This window comes from Primulina tabacum, chromosome 1 (genome assembly GCF_025594145.1).
Source record: "Primulina tabacum isolate GXHZ01 chromosome 1, ASM2559414v2, whole genome shotgun sequence".
Classification (NCBI taxonomy): Eukaryota; Viridiplantae; Streptophyta; class Magnoliopsida; order Lamiales; family Gesneriaceae; genus Primulina; species Primulina tabacum.
Genome location: NC_134550.1, coordinates 1,618,900 through 1,641,639, shown reverse-complemented (window position 1 = coordinate 1,641,639; position 22,740 = coordinate 1,618,900). Strand labels below are relative to the sequence as shown.

At 30.8% G+C, this 22,740-nt stretch overlaps 2 protein-coding genes and 1 long non-coding RNA gene across 3 annotated transcripts; 2 read left to right on the top strand and 1 right to left on the bottom strand.

The window, feature by feature from the left end:
* The first annotated feature begins 4,088 nt into the window (after positions 1–4,088).
* LOC142550547 (uncharacterized) lies at positions 4,089–7,573 on the top strand. The gene is given in 7 exon segments (XM_075659644.1): positions 4,089–4,642; positions 4,731–4,838; positions 5,113–5,474; positions 5,691–6,435; positions 6,518–6,614; positions 6,704–6,758; positions 7,176–7,573. Coding segments are annotated over 7 exon segments (1,893 nt in total). The 5' UTR covers positions 4,089–4,182; the 3' UTR covers positions 7,242–7,573.
* A 5,729-nt stretch (positions 7,574–13,302) lies between these two features.
* LOC142550466 (protein trichome birefringence-like 19) lies at positions 13,303–16,499 on the bottom strand. The gene is made up of 2 exons (XM_075659581.1): positions 15,911–16,499; positions 13,303–14,206 (listed from the first exon to the last, which is right to left on the bottom strand). The coding sequence occupies exons 1-2, from the start codon at positions 16,395–16,397 to the stop codon at positions 13,419–13,421; spliced, it is 1,275 nt and encodes a 424-aa protein (XP_075515696.1). The 5' UTR covers positions 16,398–16,499; the 3' UTR covers positions 13,303–13,418.
* A 3,596-nt stretch (positions 16,500–20,095) lies between these two features.
* Positions 20,096–20,989, top strand: LOC142515609 (uncharacterized). Its single transcript, XR_012811449.1, has 2 exons — positions 20,096–20,218; positions 20,300–20,989. It is a non-coding gene; the product is annotated as an uncharacterized LOC142515609 (long non-coding RNA).
* The last annotated feature ends 1,751 nt before the right edge of the window (positions 20,990–22,740 follow it).

Below are 22,740 nucleotides of genomic sequence, written 5' to 3'. Positions count from 1 at the left end.
TTACATTTTGTTATCATCTTTTACAGCTTATAAGCTGTCCATAACGAAAACAAACGTCAACTTGACAAGTTAGATGACGAAAACAGAAAAAATGAGGTATAAATTAACTGTTTTCCCCACTGGTATGATATTCATGAACTTCTCGATCGTCAGTGTTCAAAGTTTGCAAGACTATAAAATTTATTTTTTATACTGCATGCATACTTCTTCATATATCAGTGACTAATTAATTCAAATGTGTTTCCCTTTCAAGATAGTTAATGAAATCACCTGGAGTATGAAAACCAAACCTTCATTTTGATGCACTAGCTAGATGCTCTTCATCTTCCTGGATACCAGTAACTCTTCGGGCCTAAAGATTAAAAATTAAACAGTATGTTAATAAATTTATACAATTATAATATGTGAAAATATATATTTATATCTCTTCCTAAAAATAAAATGAAATTAAATAATAAAATTTTGTGATGCAAAAAGGGTACATTAATTAAATCTACAGCAAAAGGTACAAAATCAGACCCAAAAATTTCAAGAAATAATGCATGCTCAAAGTTTCTGTAAATTGTAACAATATCGAAATTCTCCCAACCCGTAGAGGTAATCATTTCCTGTAATAGTAACAGTATTTTTACCAAAGCAGAAGGCCTCAAACCTTTTTTTATTTTCTTGGGCTCATATGAACTGAAGAGGCGTAATTGCAGAATAGGAGAGGGGGTTACTAAAAAAAGTACGATGAAATCAAACGATTTTTCTACATTTCGGGCATTAGATTCTTGAATGACAATTTATTTTATTTGTTTATTCATGAATGTGTATATTTTATTGTTTTGTTGCATACATGGAGACATGTGTCAAAGTTTTGATTCGAAATTTTAATGAAGATAATGAGCTTATTTTTAATGTTTGATAATTCTAGAAATTTTTGTTTTTGAGGGATGGGGTGCGTGAAATCTGGAAGACCATGAGGGATTGTTGGTAGGTGAAGAGATATAACACGACCCAAAAGATCTTTGAATTATTTTTTTGGTTGAAGATGAAATAGTTCTAATTAATTGGGTGAGTTCTCGTGTAAATACGTGAATAATAATAATTTTTTTATAGATCGGACTGTGTTAGAATTTGTTTTATAAAATTAATACGTGATACATTTTCATATGAGTTTTTGTGTTAGATATGCTACAAGTAATCGGCTGAAATTCCTCTTTTCATACGAATTTATATTTTGTTCAATTTACTAAGATAATTGTATGAATTGATTTACTTCAGATTTTTTAAAAAAATTAGTCCAAATTTAATTTTAATATAATAAATTTATGTTTTTGCACTTTTATTTCTTTTTCGCCGAGACATGTTAGCATAACCCAATATATACTAATTTAAAGGACTATTTTAATTATTTAATTTTATATATTTTAGCCTGAATAATATTAATATATAATTTATCAACATTTAGAGAGACTATCATTTATAAAAATGAAAATAATTTTCAGTCTACTATTTTTTCCTATTTTGGATTTTGGTTCTTTAACTTTTTTTTTTTGCTTTTTGCTTTTAGTATTATTTTGTTAGAGTGCGAATGTCATACGAAAATATGTTAATGTCACATCAGAAAATGCTAAAATGACATATGAAAATAATAATATGTTATCGAAAATTGTTGACTTTTATAATGACACGTTAGTATAAATAAAAATATATATTTGAAAACCAATATTTAATGTATCAAAATCAAAATTTGAAAACTTAAAAGAACCAAAACCAAAATTAAACAAGTCGGTGGACAAAAAAATAATTTCTCTTTATAAAACCCTACCCGAATTTTCCTTTGGAAATTGCTATTTTTGGTTTTGTAATACTTTTATTAAAAACCATACTCGGTTTTTTCTTTGGAATTGCTATTTTTGATTGTGTAATAATTTTATTAAATGGGGATTGATAGATTCTCATTCCAGTGTTGATTGAAAAATTAGTTAACCTATCTACTGATTTATTTCTATTGTGAACTCGAGAAAATGATAAGAAAGGAAAATTGGTCAGAACTCAGAACTTGTGAGAGCCTTATCAAATTAGTGTGTTCGTAAATTTCATGAAAACAAGTTGTGTTTTGGGTAGAGGGACGAAAATGTTTCAGGTTTGGCAAAATCAGAGATCCGTCTAACTTCAAACATCACATTTCGATTACTCAATTTAACAGAGATAATTATTTCACCCAACAGTCTCCCTCTCGATAATTGCATTCTTGCAATGAATCAGAATCGAACTCATAACCTTGGCTTTGATACAAATTGTTGGAACTAGTGTTTGACGTTTTACTTAAAGTTATAGCTAGTGGTAATGGTGCAACTCAAATTTTTTTGAATCGTACAATATCTCAAGCATCGACATCACATTTCAATTGTTTTACCAAAGACAATTATTGTATCCAAAAAAAATCACTGATGATTATTTGAATATAAAAAAAAACATAATCTCTCTCTGTTAAGATATTGTCATGAAACGAATTACAATTATTAAGTGCGATATAAATAATATTTTTCAGGGAAATGTCAGAGTTGGTAGAGCATGCGAGCACTTGAATAATGTTCTTATGGATTTTCACACCAAAGTTTATCGAACGAGTCTGCCACATAGATTTTTTCTAGTGTGGTTTATATAGTTTTGAAATTAAATAAAGACAATATAGAGAAAAAATAAAAAGACATTTAAATAAAAAGATAGTATAAGGTATGAAAATTACTAATAACCCTACACCATCAAATAAGTAACAGGTTATGGAGAGGGAAAAGTAGCACCAGGGCCAACATTCGAATTGCCCTTTTTACTCCAACTTTCCGGTCTTCGGCTTCTCTGATCTAAGGCTGGAAACTGGCCCAGAGGACTTACAGGAAGCATAATGAGTTGGATCGTCAACTTTGCCGCTGGAAATATTTAAAGGGCCCGATGGTATGAGAAAGCCTGGCCCAAAATAAATATTAAATCCTCATTAAACTCCACTGGCTCTAAACAAGCACAATATTTGATATGATAGCCATGCTAATTTACTATCTTTATTATAAAATCAATAAATATTACCAAACAATAACCATTTTTCTTGATATATTTCTATGTATAATTCTTCCAAAACTAATTCTATAAAAATAACGACTTTCACTACTTGTGTATCTATTTTAAATTAATAACTAATAACCGAATTCATAAATATATGGAATTTTTGAAGCCAAGGTTTTTATGTTATTTTTAATCAAATATGTCTTATGGAGGGGAGTGCACACGAGTTTAGCTGAGAACCATACTATTCGATTCAACTATTCTCAGATGTCTACTCAAAATAGAATTCAAAATCGATTGAATAATCAATTTCAAACTCGAGTTCGACTTATATACATATCGATATACTTAGGTTTGAAAATTTTAAAACTCTTCTAAACTGGTTGATAAAAAAGTTTAGAGTTTAGATACTCTAATAGAAATAATTAAAACTCGAACTCGAATGTTTGCTATTCCGTACTATTATTTTATTGTTTATAAAAAAAATTGATTAGGGCTATTAATTAAAAAAACAAAAGGTTTTAAAAGTGTAAAGTACAATTAAAATCAGCTTATTTTTGTTTTTAATTGTGGTTAGGGATGGCAATGGGACAAGCGGGGGACGTCGTCGAATTCCATTCCAACTCCTATACTCGTCCCGATCCTCGTTTTTTTGGGTTCGGAGAATCCCCAAACTCGAAACTTCGGGGATCAACTTCCCATTCCCCGCCCCATCTCCGTTTCAAAAATATTAATATGTTAAGACGATGATGTATTCAGAAATTTTTCTCAATCCAAAACTTATTATTATCTATTATTATTAGTTATAATATTAATATTAATATCAATAATAATAAAATAATAATAATGTTATTAATATTTTAAAAAATAATATATTATTAATATTAATAATATTATTATTGATATTATTTTCAAGACGAATTCAAAGATCAACATAATAATCCCCAGACTACATCAAATATCTAAAAAAATCTCCGAACCCTGCTCAAACTCAAAAAAATGAGGATCCTAATTGTGGTCCATTATTTTTTTAAAAAAAATGGTCGACTGGAATCGCGTGCGTGACTTCAGACCGTGGTTTCTCAAGAAAATACAACCGCTCCCAATTCCCCGAGCCCCAATCCAGCGGCGAAGATGGACCCTCGCCGCGTTCCTCGCGCCGCCAGCGACCCTAAAGTTCGACACGTCGGCTTCTTCGCTCCGGGGGATGCACCCGAACGATCTCAATCGGGTCCGCCCGAACTGGCATCCTCGTCGCCTCCTGTCTCCAACATCTCACCCTCCAGCAACTCCTTGTCCCGCCGCCACGCCACTTAGTCCGCCGGTCTCTCCCGCCGCTTCCCACAAGGGACGCCTTTATCCCATCTACATGCCGCTCGAGCTGCGGATCATAATTCGATTTCTGTTGGAAGTTATAATCCTTCCGAGTTTATATCTCCAACGGCGACTACGGAGTTCTCGGAAGACCTCATATCTCCTAAACGGGGCCTCAGGAGTGGTTCTGGGAAATTCGCTACTTCACTGCCAACTGGGGGATTTGAAATGGCGGCTGTGAAGCAGAAGAGTGTAGTGAACATGGCTCCTGATGTTATAGGTTTGTTGCGTTTCCTGAATTTCATACTTATTTTTATAATTATTAAATTGAGTTTATGGTTCGACGTTTGATTCTTGTGGGGAAATTTATGGAGAGACAAAGCCTGCTAGTGGAAAGACGTTGAAGGAGAAGACTACAAAGGCTCAGAGACGTGCTATTCAAGATGCTCAACGAGCAAAAAAGGATTCTGATAAAGGTGAATGATCTATATTTATATTGGAGAGTAGTAGTTAGTTAATGATCATTTCGGTTGTGTAATTTTAGCCCAAAAAGGTTGATATATTGAATTCAGATCCCGTGGTGCGATTCCATATTATAATGATTAGCACTGATTGTGCATATGTGGATATTGGTGAATTCTTTTGAGTTGGTGCTACAGTTTTTTTGATTGATTTTTTTGGCAAACGCATACATCATCCGGAAATGTAACCTTTATGCTTATTGTATCCCCGAACGCTGCATTTTTCCAGGTGGAGGAAATAAGGCATCTGCTGTAGCATCTGGGGTCAATTCTGCAAACGCCAATAAGGCTGTAAAGGTGGTTCCACTAAGGAAAGACAGCTCTGTGGTTGCATCTTCTGAGAAAAAAGGAGGTGATCGTCAGCCAGATAAAGATAAGAAGAAAGATGTCCCTCATCCAAGGACAAGGATGCAGTTTGATGATGAAAACAGAGTCGAGAAGGCAAAGAAGCATTCAGTAGTCAAACAAATAGAGGCAAAAAACAGAATTGAACTATTTAGGCATCTACCACAGTATGAACACGGGACACAGCTTCCTGATCTCGAAGCCAAGTTCTTTCAATTAGGTCCAGTTCATCCTTCTGTTTACAAGGTAACTCTTAAGTTAATTGTATTCATTTACCCATCTGGACATTGCTCAAAGGAAGTACCTTGGAGAACAAGTGCGTGTATTATATTTTCATGTAATATTGTTTAATAAAAAACATTTTTCAGGAAGAAAGAAATCTAACTATTTTTCCACCATAATGTAAAAAAATGGATAGAATTCTTGATGCACTTTACCCTATCCTGACTTTGTGCTTGTCAGGTTGGTCTGAGATATCTAGCTGGGGAAATATCTGGTGGCAATGCACGTTGTATCACAATGCTTCAAGCATTTCAAGAGTCTATCAAAGACTACACCACGCCACCCGAGAAAGCCCTTATCAGGGACTTGACTACAAAAATAAACGCTTACGTCTCTTTTTTGATTGAATGCAGACCCCTTTCAATCAGCATGGGGAATGCAATTAGGTTTCTTAAAATTCAAATTGCAAAATTATCTCTGACACTCTCAGAGTCAGAGGCAAAAGCGAGTCTTATTTCTGATATTGACCGTTTTATTAGTGAGAAGATAACTCTAGCAGACAAGGTAATTGTGAAGCATGCTGTGACGAAAATTAGGGATGGTGATGTTCTTCTCACTTATTCTTCGTCATCTGTTGTTGAGATGATATTGTCACATGCCCAAGAACTTGGTAAACAGTTCCGAGTTGTAGTGGTGGATTCACGTCCAAAGCTTGAAGGCCAGAAGTTACTTCGTAGGCTTGTGGAAAAGGGTATTAGTTGTGCATATACTCATCTAAATGCGGTTTCTTATATCATGCATGAAGTAACTAGAGTACTTTTGGGTGCTTCATCTGTATTGTCTAATGGCACGGTTTACTCGAGGGTTGGCACTGCATCTGTTGCTATGGTTGCTCATCAATTCCGGGTCCCGGTCTTGATTTGTTGTGAAGCATACAAGTTTCACGAAAGGGTTCAACTGGATTCGATCTGCTCTAATGAACTTGGTATGGAGACATACTGGATCGCCTACTAAAGTGATGGCAACATACCCAATTTCTAACTTAATTATATCACGTTCCATCGTAGGTGATCCTGATGATATTTCAAGTGTTTCTAGTAGAAAGGAAACCAATTACTTGAATGGTTGGGTGAAAATTGAGAATCTACGTGTTCTGAACCTAATGTGAGTGATTTTGTTCTTGAATATAGATACTATTTTTTTACTGTGCTGCCGATTGTTGCTGTGCTGACCTTTTGATTTTATTGTTCTAGCTATGATGCAACACCTTCAGATTATGTTTCAATGATTATCACGGACTATGGCATGGTATGTTGTCGCTCTACTGCCTGTAGTTCCAATATAAATTATGATTATATGCTGTTGGGTTTCACCAGAAAATTGCTTTCCCCTACAAGAGTTCAGCTTATAGGTGCATCATATAGGTAGTTACTTTCCACCGTGATGACTATATCTTGATTATATACCATACCATTTCAGTCAAAAAATGCATGTCCATTTACAAGTTCGCAGTCTTTAGGCATAACAATAGCATGGAATAGAGTGTGGCTCATGGATTAATTCACGCATTTACTGAGATATTTGAATATATATATGTGTGTGCGTGGAACTGGGTTCTGATGTTGACTCTAGACTGTCTAAACTGTTTCGAAACCTTCCTTGCTTCTTCTTCTGTGCTGGATATGTACCATTATGCTAATCAACTGTTGATAACTACATATTTAGATCCCACCATCGAGTGTTCCTGTTGTTGTGCGTGAATATGGCAGAGAAAACTTATGGATGCAGTGAGGATTCTGGCTTTCAAATGAGATGCAGTTTTGATCCCCCAAGTAGCAGCTTCACATTTCCAGTTCTTATTCTATTCCCTTTTAGGAATAATATCTCAGGCCAAGAACTGATTTTTTTTGGTTACTGATTCGATTTTTCACCTGACTCCGTGAAGAGTGCAAATGTTCCGCCTCTCCGAGCAGTTTTTGGATCTTACGATATCTCGACCAGCTTCCTAGAAATGCTCAAATGTGTTTAACGATTGGTGACATTTATATGTAAGTAAAAAATCGATTAAGTGTATGTATATTCACTCTATTTTCTTACTCTGAACATTGCAAAATTTTGTTACATTGGAGTTAGCAAATTTATTTGAGAAATTGTTTTTTTTTTTAATAAAAAAAATTGGTGTTTGGTGGGCTTGATTTGTTAATAAATTATCGGTAATTTGGAGAAAAATACATCTGTCAATGATTTATTTAAGATTCAGTACCCAATAGTTTTTTTTTGTAATTTAATACCTGACAAAAGATCAACTTAGTTTTTACTACATGTTTTATGCATTTTTACCTTTTTACCCTTTTTAATTAATAAAAAATTATATAGATCTCTAATTTTTGTTGGTCATCTTCTCTTTCCACTCATAATTCTCGATGCATTTTGATGACATGTACATTGAATTAAATTTTTTTATTTAAAAAAAATACAAATTCATAACTAATCATTGACCTTTTTGAAATACTTAGTTTTACTTGCGAAATAACTAATTTCAGTTTTAAAATACTTAATTTGGTAAATGAGATACTCAGAATGAATATTAAAATACTGGATATTCGAATATGCAACGCAAGTTCACCAAGTGTCCGTATTTTCATCCAAGATCCATTTGGATGACATGTTCATTTCATTTAATTATTTTTTTTACTTAAAAAAAACAAATTCGCAACTAAGTATTGAACTTTTTCAAGTACTTAGTTTTACTTGCGAAATATCTAATTTCAGTTTTAAAATAATTGATTTGGTAAATTAGATACTCAGAATGAGTATTAAAATACTGAATATTCGAATATGCAACGCAAGTTCACCAAGTGCTCTTGGATGACTTGTTCATTTCATTTAATTTTTTTATTTAAAAAAAAAAACAAATTCACAATTAAGCATTGAACTTTTTTCAAGTACTTAGTTTTACTTGCGAAATACCTAATTTCAGTTTTAAAATACTTGATTTGGTAAATGATATACTCATAAAAGTTAATAAAATACTGGATATTCCAGTAGGCAATGTAAGTTCACCAAGTGCTCGCATTTCCATTCAAGATGCATTTGGATGACATGTATATTTCATTTAAATATTTTTTATTTTTAAAAGAAAAACAAATTCACAACTAAGCATTAAACTTTTTTGAAGTATTTAGTTTTACTAGCGAAATACATAATTTCAATTTTAAAATACTTGATTTGGTAAATAAAATACTCAGAATGAGTATTAAAATACTGGATATTAGAATATGCAACGTAAGTTCACCAAATGCTCGTATTTCCATCCAAGGTGCATTTGGATGATATGTTCATTTCATTTAATTATTTTTTTATTTTTAAAAAAAACAAATTCGTAACTAAGCATTGAACATTTTCAAGTAATTAGTTTTACTTGCGAAACACCTAATTTAAATACTTGATTTGGTAAATGAGATACTCAGAATGAGTATTAAAATACTGGATATTCGAATATGCAACGCAAGTTCACCAAGTGCTCATATTTTCATCCAAGATCCATTTGGATGACTTGTTCATTTCATTTAATTATTTTTTTATTTTTAAAAAAAATAAATTTGCAACTAAGCATTGAACTTTTTCAAGTACTTAGTTTTACTTGCGAAATACCTAATTTCAGTTTTAAAATACTTGATTTGGTAATTGAGATACTCATAAAAGTTAATAAAATACTGGATATTCTAGTAGGACAATGTCAGTTCACCAAGTGCTCGCATTTCCATCCAAGATGCATTTGGATGATATGTACATTTCATTTAAATATTTTTTATTTTTAAAAGAAAAACAAATTCACAACTAAGTATTGAACTTTTTGAAGTACTAAGTTTTACTTGCGAAATACCTAATTTCAATTTTAAAATACTTGATTTGGTAAATAAAATACTCAGAATGAGTATTAAAATACTGGATATTAGAATATGCAACGTAAGTTCACCAAGTGCTCGTATTTCCATCCAAGGTGCATTTGGATGATATGTTCATTTCATTTAATTATTTTTTTATTTTAAAAAAAAACAAATTCGTAGCTAAGCATTGAACATTTTCAAGTACTTAGTTTTACTTGCGAAACACTAAAATACTTGCTTTGGTAAATGAGATACTCAGAATGGGTATTAAAATACTGGATATTCGAATATGCAACGTAAGTTCACCAAGTATTGTTCTTTCCTTGGAAGATGCATTTGGACGACATATTCTTCTCAGGTGATATCTATTTTGTGAAAAAAAAAAATCAAATTCCCAACTAAGCATGAAACTTTTAAAGTACTTAGTTTATTTGATAAGTACCTAATTTCAGTTTCAAAATAATTGATTTCATAAATGAGATACTCAAAATAGGTAATAAAATACTGAATATTTATAATATGCATTATGATGCAATTTCAATGCAATTGAAATTTTAACAAATACATTGTTCATCACTCTCCATGAAATAAAAATAACAATTTATTTCGGTATACAAAGAAAGAACTTACTTTTACTCCGGGACAAGTATGCTACTATATTTTTGTTAAAAGTAAGTGCTTATTTTGATCTACAAACAACTTACTCTTACTCCACGATCAGTAATGAACTGTGTTCATTTCTTTAAATGACATAATAAGTATTCTAATGAATCTTAGTTGGAGAAACCAATCATGACTGAATTTACATTGCATATTCGAATATCCAGTATTCTATCACATATTATGAGTATCTTATTTACCAAATCAAGTATTTTAAATTAAAATTAGATATTTCGCAAGTAAAAGTAAGTACTTTCAAAATGTTCCATGCTTAGTGATCGAGCAAAACTTTCATTGTAAAATTCTTAGTAAAAATTAATAATATTCAAGCTCGAAATAATCGTAAGTGCACGATGTGCAAGTAATAATATAGTGTACAAGAATACGAGTATCGTTCCTCTAAGGACTGTATTTCTCAATTATTATTCTCAGTTATTCAATCTTTAGCAGCGATACTTCAGATGATTGTTTACTACTACGATTATTAAATAAAAACTCAATGAAATGGTTCAAGGATTAAATGATGAAATAAATAAAGCTAGAATGATTGATAAAGTTCAATGAGAAATGAATTTGTTGAGAATCTCGGTTCACCTACCCCTCATTAATCTTCTTAATTCGTTCGACAATGATCTATGCTTTCGACGAGATTTCTTATCAAGGGTGAATTGCATATTGTTTTATTAAATCCCCTAGCTTTCAACCTACTGGACTATGACTATCGGCGTGTATCCGACTTCATATTTCTATGTAAATTAGTAAATCCATGGATTAAGCTACTCGTTCCTATCACGAGCTATTATCTCGAAGAACATTGTCCGGAAATCTTCAAATCTTCACTCCAAGCTTTTTTTCTCTTTCAAAGCTTTGTGGCTGCTAAAAAGTCCTTGAACATGTCATCCAAATGCATCTTGGATGGAAACGCAAGCAGTTGGTGAACTTACGTTGCATATTCGAATATCAAGTATTTTAATACTCATTATGAGTGTCTCATTTACCAAATAAAGTATTTTAAAACTGAAATTAGGTATTTTGCAAATAAACTAAGTACTTGAAAAAGTTCAATGCTTAGTTGCGAATTTGTTTTTTTAAAAATCAAAAAGCAATTAAGTGAAATGAACATGTCATCCAAATGTATCTTGGATAGAAATGCAAGCACTTGGTGAACTTACGTTGCATATTCGAATATCCAGTATTTTAATACACATTCTGAATATCTCATTTACCAAATCAAGTATTTTAAAATTGAAATTAGGTATTTCGCAAATAAAAGTAAGTACTTCAAAATGTTCTATGCTTAGTTGCGTAATTTATTATTTTTTAAATAAAGAAAATAATTAAATGAAATGAACATGTCATCCAAATGCATCTTGGATGGAAATGCGAGCACTTGGTGAACTTACGTTGCATATTCGAATATCCAGTATTTTAATATTCATTCTGAGTATTTCATTTACCAAATCAATTATTTTAAAATTGAAATTAGATATTTCGCAAATAAAACTAAGTACTTGAAAAAGTTCAATGCTTAGTTATGAATTTGTTTTTTTAAATAAAAAAATAATTAAATGAAAATGAACAAGTCATCCAAATGGATCTTTGATAATACGAGCATCTTGGTGAACTTACGTTGCATATTCGAATATCCAGTATTTTAATACTCAATTCTGAGTATCTCATTTACCAAATCAAGTATTTTAAAATTGAAATTAAGTACTTCAAAATGTTCTATTCTTAGTTGCGAATTTGTTTTTTTTTTAAAATAAAAAATAATTAAATGAAATGAACAAGTCATCTAAATGCGTTTTGGATGGACATGCGAGCACTTGGTGAACTTACGTTGCATATTCGAATATCCAGTATTTTAATACTCATTCTGAGTATTTCATTTACCAAGTCAAGTATTTTAAAATTGAAATTAGGTATTTCGCAAATAAAACTAATTACTTGAAAAAAGTTCAATGCTTAATTACGAATTTATTTGTTTAAACAATAAAAAAATAACTAAATTAAATGAACATGTTATCCAAATGCATCTTGGATGGAAATGCGAGCACTTGGTGAACTTACGTTGCATATTCTTTATTTTTTAAAAGTACATTGCATATTCTAATATCCAATATTTTAATACTTATTCTGAGTATCTCAATTACCAAATCAAGTATTTTAAAACTGAAATTAGGTATTTCGCAAGTAAAACTAAGTACTTGAAAAAGTTCAATGCTTAGTTGCAAATTTGTTTTTTTTTTAAATAAAAAAATAATTAAATGAAATGAACAAGCCATCCAAATGGATCTTGGATGGAAATACGAGCACTTGGTGAATTTGCGTTGCATATTCGAATATCCAGTATTTTAATTCTCATTCTGAGTATCTCATTTATCAAATCAAGTATTTTAAAATTGAAATTAGGTATTTCGCAAGTAAAACTAATTATTTGAAAAAGTTCAATACTTAGTTGCAAATTTGTTTTTTTTTAAAATAAAAAAATAATTAAATGAAATGAACATGTAATCCAAATAGATCTTGGATGGAAATACGAGCACTTGGTGAACTTTCGTTGCATATTCGAATATCCAGTGTTTTAATACATATTCTGAGTATGTTATTTACTGAATCAAGTATTTTAAAATTGAAATTAAATATTTCGCAATTAAAACTAAGTATTTCAAAGAGTTCAATGCTTAGTTGTGAATTTGTTTTTTTTTAAATAAAAAAATATTTAATTCAATGTACATGTCATCCAAATGCATCGAAAATGATGAGTGGAAAAAGAAGTTGACCAACAAAAATAGGGATTTATATACTTTTTTATTAATTAAAAAGGTAAAAAGGTAAAAAATGATTGAAACATGCAGTAAAAACTAAGTTAGTCTTTTGTCAGGTATTAAAATACAAAAAAAAACTGACTAGGTACTGAATCTTAAAAAAAATCATTGACAGATGTATTTTTCTACAAATTACCCATAAATTATTAATTTCACGTAACAATTCATGGATACCTTATATTTCCGTATGCTAACTAATATTAATATTTATTTTAAATTTTCTTTTTAAAATCAAAGTTCAAGAATATTTTGGGTGAACTCATGTCCAAAAGATTCTTTTTAAAATGAAAATCTCACGTCAATTTGTTCACCAGCTAGTTATGGAGAAAAATACTGGAATTGCAACAAAACACACACAATCGTAGTTGACGAAAGCTAAAATATAATAATAATATAAAAGACTAAAATGACAAAAAAATCAAATATATAGAACCAAAAATGAATATTTTTAAATGTGTATTAAGATTTTGTTGAACTGTAACGATGTGATAAATAGTAAGAGATATAAAATAATAAAATAAATAATAACAAAAGGAATACTCTCATACAGAAGTTACAGAACCAAACAAACGATTCAATGAAATATTTTTTTAGCGCTTGAGAAGTCTTTCGTTGTACGATCTGCGGGATTCTATTTTCAACATGTGAAACAAAAAATCGGCCAAAGAATCAATGGGCCCAGGTAAGCACCAATGAACACAATCATTGTACAGAGTCACGTTCTCATCGGGCCAATGCCCATATCTACTCGGGTGCCCATCGGGCCTCAACGACATGGCCTGCGTCGTGTCCAGCCACCTGAATCTCTTCCTCCGCTCCTTCTCCGCCGCCCGAAACGCCCCCAATTGGATCATGTACAGATCCAAACTCAACCCCTCCAGAATCTTCTCGTTGCTCCGGAACGGCCGCCGCCTCACGCAGTTCCCTCCGGCGTTCCACGGCCCGTCCTCGAAATGCGAAGGTGCGAAGGTTCGTAAGAACGTCACGCCTCTGAAATTATCCCTCCCGTTGATGGCTTTAAACGCCGTCCGGAAGGCGCGGCGGTACCCGAAGGTCATCGGGAGGTCGGTGATGTTCGGGAGCTGGCAGTAGCGGCAGCCAACGATGCGGCGGTTCTCGTAGTATACGGCGGTGCGGCTGAACCAGTGGCCGGCGTTGAGGATGAGGTAATCGAAACCGTCGATCTGCGTGGTCCATGCATCATCGAACTCGTCGAGGTAGAGGTTGAAGAGGCCGGTGTGGGTTGGGCCGTCTGGATCTCGGTCTTCGTAGCGGACCAGAAACGGAGTCCACAAGTAGGCTAGAGTAAAGTTGTACGTGAAGTATTTCCATCGTTTGAAATGCTCGTCGGACGTGGGGGAGACGTCGATTGGGTATTCTACCTGAAATTGGAGATAATTCACATTTAGTAATTTCAAAGTCACTAAATTATCGAACTCTATTTTGAGTATGTTCAAGCTCTAGTTGAATTTAATAATTTCTAATTCAAATCGACTCAAAACATTTGCCAGCTGATTCAATTATTGTTACTTGTCAACTTTGTTTTACACGAGAGAGGACATAGAGAAACAACTCATTTTCTGGAGAGTAGGTCTCTTGTAAGACGGTGTTACGAATCTTTATCTGTGAGATGGGTCAACCTTATCAATATTCACAATAAAAAAGTAATACTCTTAGTATAAAAACTAATAATTTTTCATAAATGAATCAAATAAGAGATTCGTCTCACAAAATACGACCTATGAGACCGTCTCACACAAGTTTTTGTCTTCATTGAGTCTTCCCAATGTTTTCTTTAGTTGAAATTTCTCATCCTTGTATACACCAATCTTATTTATAAAATTAATGATACGAAGGAATAATAGATTTAAATAATAATTTCCATCCATTTTTTTCCAAATAAAAAAGGGAAAGATTCTTGTACTTTTTGTATTCTAGCTATCTAGTGCATGTGTTAGTTTACTAGTGTCGTTGATAACTGGATATGCATGTTTCTAATAATTTACCTAATCGTTAATACAAATAATTCAGCCCTTGATGGGTTTTTGAAAATATTCTACCACTTTAGGTAACCTACTATTTTATTTTCTTTTTCAATGACATTTTTGTCTAACTAGAAACTCGTTTTCATTATGAATCGAACGTAGCCTGCAAACCACGCACATCACATAAATGATAAATCTAGAGAAGATGCAGAGTACAAGCAAGTTTCAAGATAAGAAGATATTTAGGCCATAGTTTAGTACATGGGATAAGGGAGAGATTGATAAACAATCATCATTATCTCATGTTTGGTTCCTTTTTAAAAAGCTCATGATAATATCATGGGCCCTTGATAAATAATTTTTTAGAAGGATAAAATATTCATTCTATTAGGTGTGATAATTTTAATTTAATGATAAAATACACTACAAATGACTTAATTGCCCTCAATTTATAAATGATTTTTATAAATCTATGCTAGTAGGTAGAAATTAAAATCAAATAAATATTTTTATTTATTTTTATATATTATATAATATGATAATTATATAAATGAATTCGAGATAATTATATAGATAATTTTTATAAATATCAATAAAATTATTAGTATCACTCGATTAATCTTAAAAATTGATATTTGATTTGACTCACAGAATCAAGGGCTCAATTATCATATTATATAATATATATAAAATTAGGTAAAAATAAATAAATCATGCAAGCACCATCGGCGCATGAACATATAAAAAATATGAAATCAAGCAACAACTTTGAAATTATAAAATTTATTATGATAAGGTTAATTTTGTCATTACAATCTAATATATAAATTTAATCACTCTTATTAAAATCATACCAAACATTAAATATAATATCTTACATCTTATTTATCATTACCTTATCCTTATATTATATATCACATGTTTATCCTATCATGTGTACCAAAATATGCCTTTAAGGTATTCGAACATTAACAGTTATCATTGATTTATAATTGTGATGGTGAGTGCTAAACTACAAATGCAACATTTGAGAAATTGAATAGTACATATATCAATAATAAATATAAAAAATGATAAAAAGGAAATATTGATAAAACTTGCCCGGGACAAGAGGCATATCATGGATTGCATTTGGTTCCTCCCCACAGAATCTCCAACAAAAGCCAGTGACTTGTCCCGGACCATATCCAGAAACTGAAACGGGTTCAATACGGGCAAATCGCACCCGTCCGGTTTCCACCTCCACTGCATGAATCCGGCATCCGGCCTCCCATATTTCATGCAGTTCTGATGCTCGTGGATCGCCCAACACGTCGTATTCGTGTAATATGGAGCATTCGGATTCGGAATCCATTCTCCGGTAAATATATCGCACTTCTCTTGATTATCGGTTATCTCGATACCCTCTGCATGGTGTGGTGTGATGATTTCAGCCGAATTCTTGTAGGACAGTGAAGAATATCTTGGTGTTGCAGGATAATTCAGACGGATAAATGTGAGAAGTATTAATCCGGCGGATATCGCGATACCGATATTCTTAATTTTTTGAGTCGGGGTTAGATTTTTCCTGAAGTGAAGCTCCATAATCTTGGAGCTTAGCTTCAGTGATCTGTCAATGAGGATCAAGGGGTTGTTCGGAAATGTTTTGAGGATTGGTCATGTATATTATAAGAGGCTTCGTTTCGAAATTAGTTGACATTTATATATATATATAAATGGATTATTCGAAGTTAGTATTGGGAAGAGAAGTTTAAAATATGGATGATTTTTTTAAAATTGAGACTGAACAAGAAAAAAAGAACATTAAAATCAGAATTTTTATATCCACGGACTAAATTTTATATGTGAAAAAATGTATTAATAAAAAAATCAATAAACGAGATGTTTTCTATATTATGTTAGCCTATGATCTATTCTTTTAAGTATTTTTTATTTATTTCTCACTGATTAATGCAATAAATTTAATTATGTCAGTAATTTCTAAATGTAATGAAGGAAAGCTTATATTATATTTTAATGAGAAAATTACAATTTTTTATGTTGATTTTTTATTTTTTTCACTATTTTAGTTTTCTATATTTTAGAAACTCCATCTTAATCTAATATATTTTTCAATTTTTGACAAATTATTTTTTATTAAGAGTGTAATTTGGTATTATACACATTTATATCATGTCTGCATCATGTCGGTTTCATTGATGTCGTTTCAGAAAAAACTAAAATTAAAAACAAAACAAATATAACTTACTAAGTTAAGAGTTTGTCGTTGGTTTAAGATATTGAGTTCGATTTGGTCGTATAAATGTGTTTTTGTTGTTTAAGTTTGTAATAATAATGTTTAACTAATTAGTTGATCGCATGTTTAATTAGTGACAAAAACTTGTGTTAGACGGTCTTCACGGACCGTATTTTATGAGACCTGATCTCTTATTTGAGTCATCCATGAAAAAATATTACTTTTTATGCTAATAGTATTACTTTTTATTGTGAATATCGGTGGGGTTGACCAATCTCACAGATAAAGATGCGTGAGACCGTCTCACAAGAGATTTACTCTTAATTAGTAGTTGATCCGAATTGGGTCGCTGCAAAAACAAATGCACAATTTTTATCAGGTGTAGCCTGAAGAGTTGATTTATACATACTACTTTGGTGATACACTGTATAATTTTTAAAATTTAATCAATTTTGATATCATTCTGCATTATCAAAAATAAAAATATAGATCCATCATTTCTGTCACTAGCTAAAATTAATACAGATGATGTAAAGAAATTATAATTCAAGAAGGTGTGGGGATACTTGCAAGATTTCATCAAGTATCAGCCTATTTGGGTTAATATATATTATTGTATATGTCTTATCTTATTATTATTATTATTATTATTATTAATCAAGAGTCACGATCTGGATTTATTATTAATATTCAAGTAGACACTTATATTTATTATTTATATTGAAGTAGAACCTTTAACTTCTAAGATCATATATATAAAATTAATTTTAAAAAGACAATATCACTGGCTATAATCAAATTAGAATGTATTAATTACTATATGATTTTAATTTTGTGCAGAGATACACCGTGTTCATATGGATGGGTAATATGTAACATCCTTTTAAATGATCATTATGAAATAAATAAATATAATCCAGCTATTTAGGCCATGCATGCATGAATTGGCGGCTGGATTATTCAAAGACATTTAATAATTTTAAATTTGTTGTTTGATTTGATGCCCCTCCCACTTGTTTAATGTTTTATAATTAGCATGTGTCAGTTAAACATTATATTTCATTTAACCATATCACTTAATCATGAACAATATGATATTTTACATATATATATTTCCTTATAATATTGATGTAGTCAAATAAAATCGCTATTCGAACCAATCAAATTAAGAGGATGCACGAGTGTTGCATCCATGTGCGTAAATGTCGCTCCGGCGAACCATAAAAAAAATACGACGGTGTCACTTAAACCATGGACAAATCGTTAGAGACATTGGAGATTATTTGCCGAAAACCAAGTCAGCGATGCTCGAAATCAGAGAGAATGAAAAATGCTAAACTTACCATAATGAGAGATCAGTCGCTTTGTTTACAGGCTATTTGAGAGCTTTGGGGGCTTGGGGTCTCGCGTAAACTCATAAATTTAGTTGGACTTAATAATTAATAGACTCTTTATTGGACTAAGCTTAATTTTGGGTTATTACCCATCAAATGTGTAGTGATGCATTATGATGTATTTCTACGTTTGATTGTGTACATTCGAAAATAAAATAGAGTTGATTTTGTCTTATAAAATTTTGAGATAAAATGAAGTTTTTAAAGCAAATAGTAGAGTGTTTATTTTTTATAAATTAAAATTTAAAACTAAGACTACTGATCAATTGGTGCGAATGGTTAATTACTTTTTGGGTTTTGGTTTAGGTTTCGGTTTTAGCTTTAGGTATCAAATTCGAGAAATAAATTATTGTTTTTATATATTGAATGGACAGTTACAAAAGATATATATACTCTAATTTTTTTTAAAAAATTAATATTTGTGGAGTTAATAATGTTCTATAAACATATATTGTATAATATTGTGGGATTATTATTTTTTTCTTTTGAGAGTATTTTTTGGATAGAGCTCTTTCGATAAAATATTTATTTTTTTAAAAAAAAGGAAATATAGATGGAGGGCTTATTTAATGAAATGCTTAAAATTTTTTTATATATACAACATAAAAAGTTCTTAAAAGTAATTCTAATAAATAATAATTTAAAAAACCTACAATTCCAAATTGATCGTCTCTCTTCATTTTGTATAGATTGATGGATCCATATCCCATTTGTAGAATAATTTTGGGCTTAAAGAATTAACCCAACTATACTTCAAGCTTATTATTTGAACTTTGCTACGCTTGCCATCATATTCACATATACGATAGTTACGTGCATCCAAATCCAAATCCAAAGGAACCAATAGAGCTTCGAAGCGAGCCAAGAGAGAGTTTGGGAGTTTTTATCTGAAAATTAGGGAAGAGAATAGCCCACTTAAACCCGACTCTGCATTAAACTCGTTGAGTTCGGGATATGTTTAAACCCGATCAAACGGGTTGCGAGGCGAGTAACAAGTTTTAATAAATATTCTCTGATGTATATTGATAATAATAATTTATATTATATATTAGATTAAATAATGAATATCTTAATCCCTGACCTTTAAGTCACAATATTATTGGTTTTAACTTAATATTAAAATACTATGATTTTTATTTTGATTGATGTATTAGTTTTGGACTTTTTTATTTTATATTTACTTGAATTAAAAACATATATTATTTTTAAAGGGTTGGCGGGTCCATCTTTGATTAGACACATCAGATTTTGTGATGGGTATGTCTGGGTTTAGTTATTGTTGAAAGTATCTAATTATTTAATGATAGTAATAAATTAATAAAATAATAAACGAAATACTACTAAATATAGATATTCGATAATATATCAAGAATATGGAAAAAAAATGCAACCCCCACCAATGTATTTGGACTAGAGCGAGTATCTAAGGTAATATCTATAACTGAAATGAATCCTCAAATTTAGAATAGATGTCTTTTGAGACGGTCTCACGAATTTTTATCTGTGAAACGGATCAATTCTACTGATATTCACAATAAAAAATAATAGACTTAGCATAAAAAATAATATTTTTTTAATGAATGACCCAAATAAGGGATCTGTCTCACAAAATACGATACGTGAGACCGTGTCATACAAGTTTTTGTCTGCAATTTAAGCAGCCAAATTCTCTGTGGTTGATTCATTCATATTATCCTTTCTGTCTCATCTCCTTCACTCAAATTTAAGACCCACCCTCCATTCCCAAAATCCCATCATTTAATTCTTCCAGGTTTGTTTCCATTCTCTCCCAATCAATCAATTACTACACACACACATATTTTTATATGGTTTGAATTGTGGTATTAGATATATAGCGCAGATTCAGCATGGTGATGATGGGGTTGGAGAGGCTGTTGGGCAGCTTGAAATCGAGACTCAAGTCCATGAAATTGAAGAAACCTTACGACAAGATCGAGAAGAGCGAAAGCATGAGGGTCGAAATCAGGAGCCGAAAAGCGCGAAAGCTCATTGAAGAAACACTTAAAGTCGCTGATTCACCCAAGACAAGAACCTTTAACTTCTAAGATCATATATATGTATATATATATATATATATATATATATATATATATGTGCACACACACACACACACACACACACACACACACACAAATGTCGTTTCTTAAAGTAATGTATGCTTTTGATGAAAAGCTGTCAAAGAAGTTCATGTTTAATGTTGTTACTGTCTCAACAGAGTCAATAGCTTCTTTACACGACAAGAACCAAAATATAACCGACAGGATGGATCAAAGTGAAAGGTGGAGAAAAAGTTGGGGACTTTAAGAATCATTGAGTGGCAAATGCAAGAGAATCAGAACCAAACAAATCAATGATGCAGAAGAAATGCAAAGCATGTGATGAATGAATTAGGTGGATATAGTTTAAAGAATCGTAGATATTTTGTGTTTTCAAATGTGATTTTGTTGTTTATTACCAAAGATGTATTTAAGGATTTACCGATTCTCTAATGCAAATTATTTTAATAAAAAAAATTGGCTGTGATATACGCTAGAGAGTATATAATCCATATTTCGTGTATATATTTAAATTATAATAAATCGTTATGTATAGAATTTTAGTGGAAATAAATTTCTATAGTATGTTATAATGTTTGAGGATATTAGAATAATTTTATAATCTGTCACACCATAAATTTTTCCGATTTTGCCATGAAATCATATTTATTCTGTAGATTTCAGTTCGTGTATTTATTGGTAATTTCATTTATCTTCTCTCATTGCTATAATAAATTTCAGTGCTAGGGATAGGATACTCACCCTTAATTCATTTATCTTCTCTCATTTTAGATTAAAAAAATCACTATTAAATCAAATATTTGAAAAATAAAAATATATAGTATATATAAGCAACACATAATTTTTGTACTTCATATTATATATGCATACATTATGTTTGTTGTAACACTTGTTATCATAACGATCCCGCCCAAAAAGGGTAAAATAGAGTAAAAAATATGTGATTGTATTTGAATTGATGGATTTTAAATTTATAAATTTCAAATATATTTTTTTAGTTTTAGATAAGTAAAACTATAAACTTCAAATTCATCTATACTTGTTTATATAATGTTTCATGTTAATTATGATGAATTTCAAGTTCATCGAATAATGAATCTATTTGAAATTTGTTATATTTTATAAATGGAGAGTTTTAGAGTAAGTATTACACAATCTCCAAATGATTTCGTGGGGAAAAAAAAAGAATAGATCTTTCATTTTTCTATCATATATCCTATTTTAACACTTGTTTTTTTCTAGAAAGAGAAATGAATTGTTATAAGACAAATTTTTAACAAAAATATCTTTCTTATTGACTCTACTATCTATTATTTTATATATAAAAAATAGTCCATTGATGGTTTTATTGAAGTCAAAAACTTGTGTGAGACGATCTCACGGGTCGTATTTTGTGAAACATATCTCTTCTTAAAAAGTATTACTTTTTATACTAAGAATGTTACTTTTTATTGTGAATATCGGTAGGGTTGACCCGTCTCACTGATAAAGATTCGTGAGACCGTCTCACAAGACACCTACTCATTATTGAATGTGTGAATAAAAGTATCCCGTCACTTTTTAATTAAAAATTATAACTTAAATTTATTTAATTATCTTATAGATATAGCATATTATTCATGATTTATTTAAATTTAATCCCTTAATTACTGTTTGTTTTATTAAAATTAAGCATTCCTCGATAAGATATTCAACATATATTGTTAAAACAACCTCAAAGCGACAAAACATCTATAATAAATTTATATCGATGAGACAGTATTGACACGATTAATATTGCTTTTGACGTGTACATTTTGACATCCACAGTTAATTTTACCTTAATTTAATCAACATTTATTTGAAAACGAATACTTTCATAAAGTTTTACGTAATAAAAAACTAGAACTATTTTTATTCTAAAGATCAGGTCGTTGTCATTTGATTAAAAACTATAATTTATGATGACAATGTATCCTAACAATATTTATCTTAGTAATTGCATTTCTTGCCATTCATGAAAATCGAATCAGTGTATTAATTTGACTCTCATACTGATTGTATGATCAAGAGTTTATCGTTTTACCTAAAAGTATAACCGATAATAATAATTCAAATCAAATTTTTTCTAAGTTGTACAAACAAACATTTAATGAAAATAAATTTTCCTCGATTACTGTTGAAAAATTAGTCTTAAGATGAATATAAAAATTTATTACAATTTAATTCCTAACAATTAC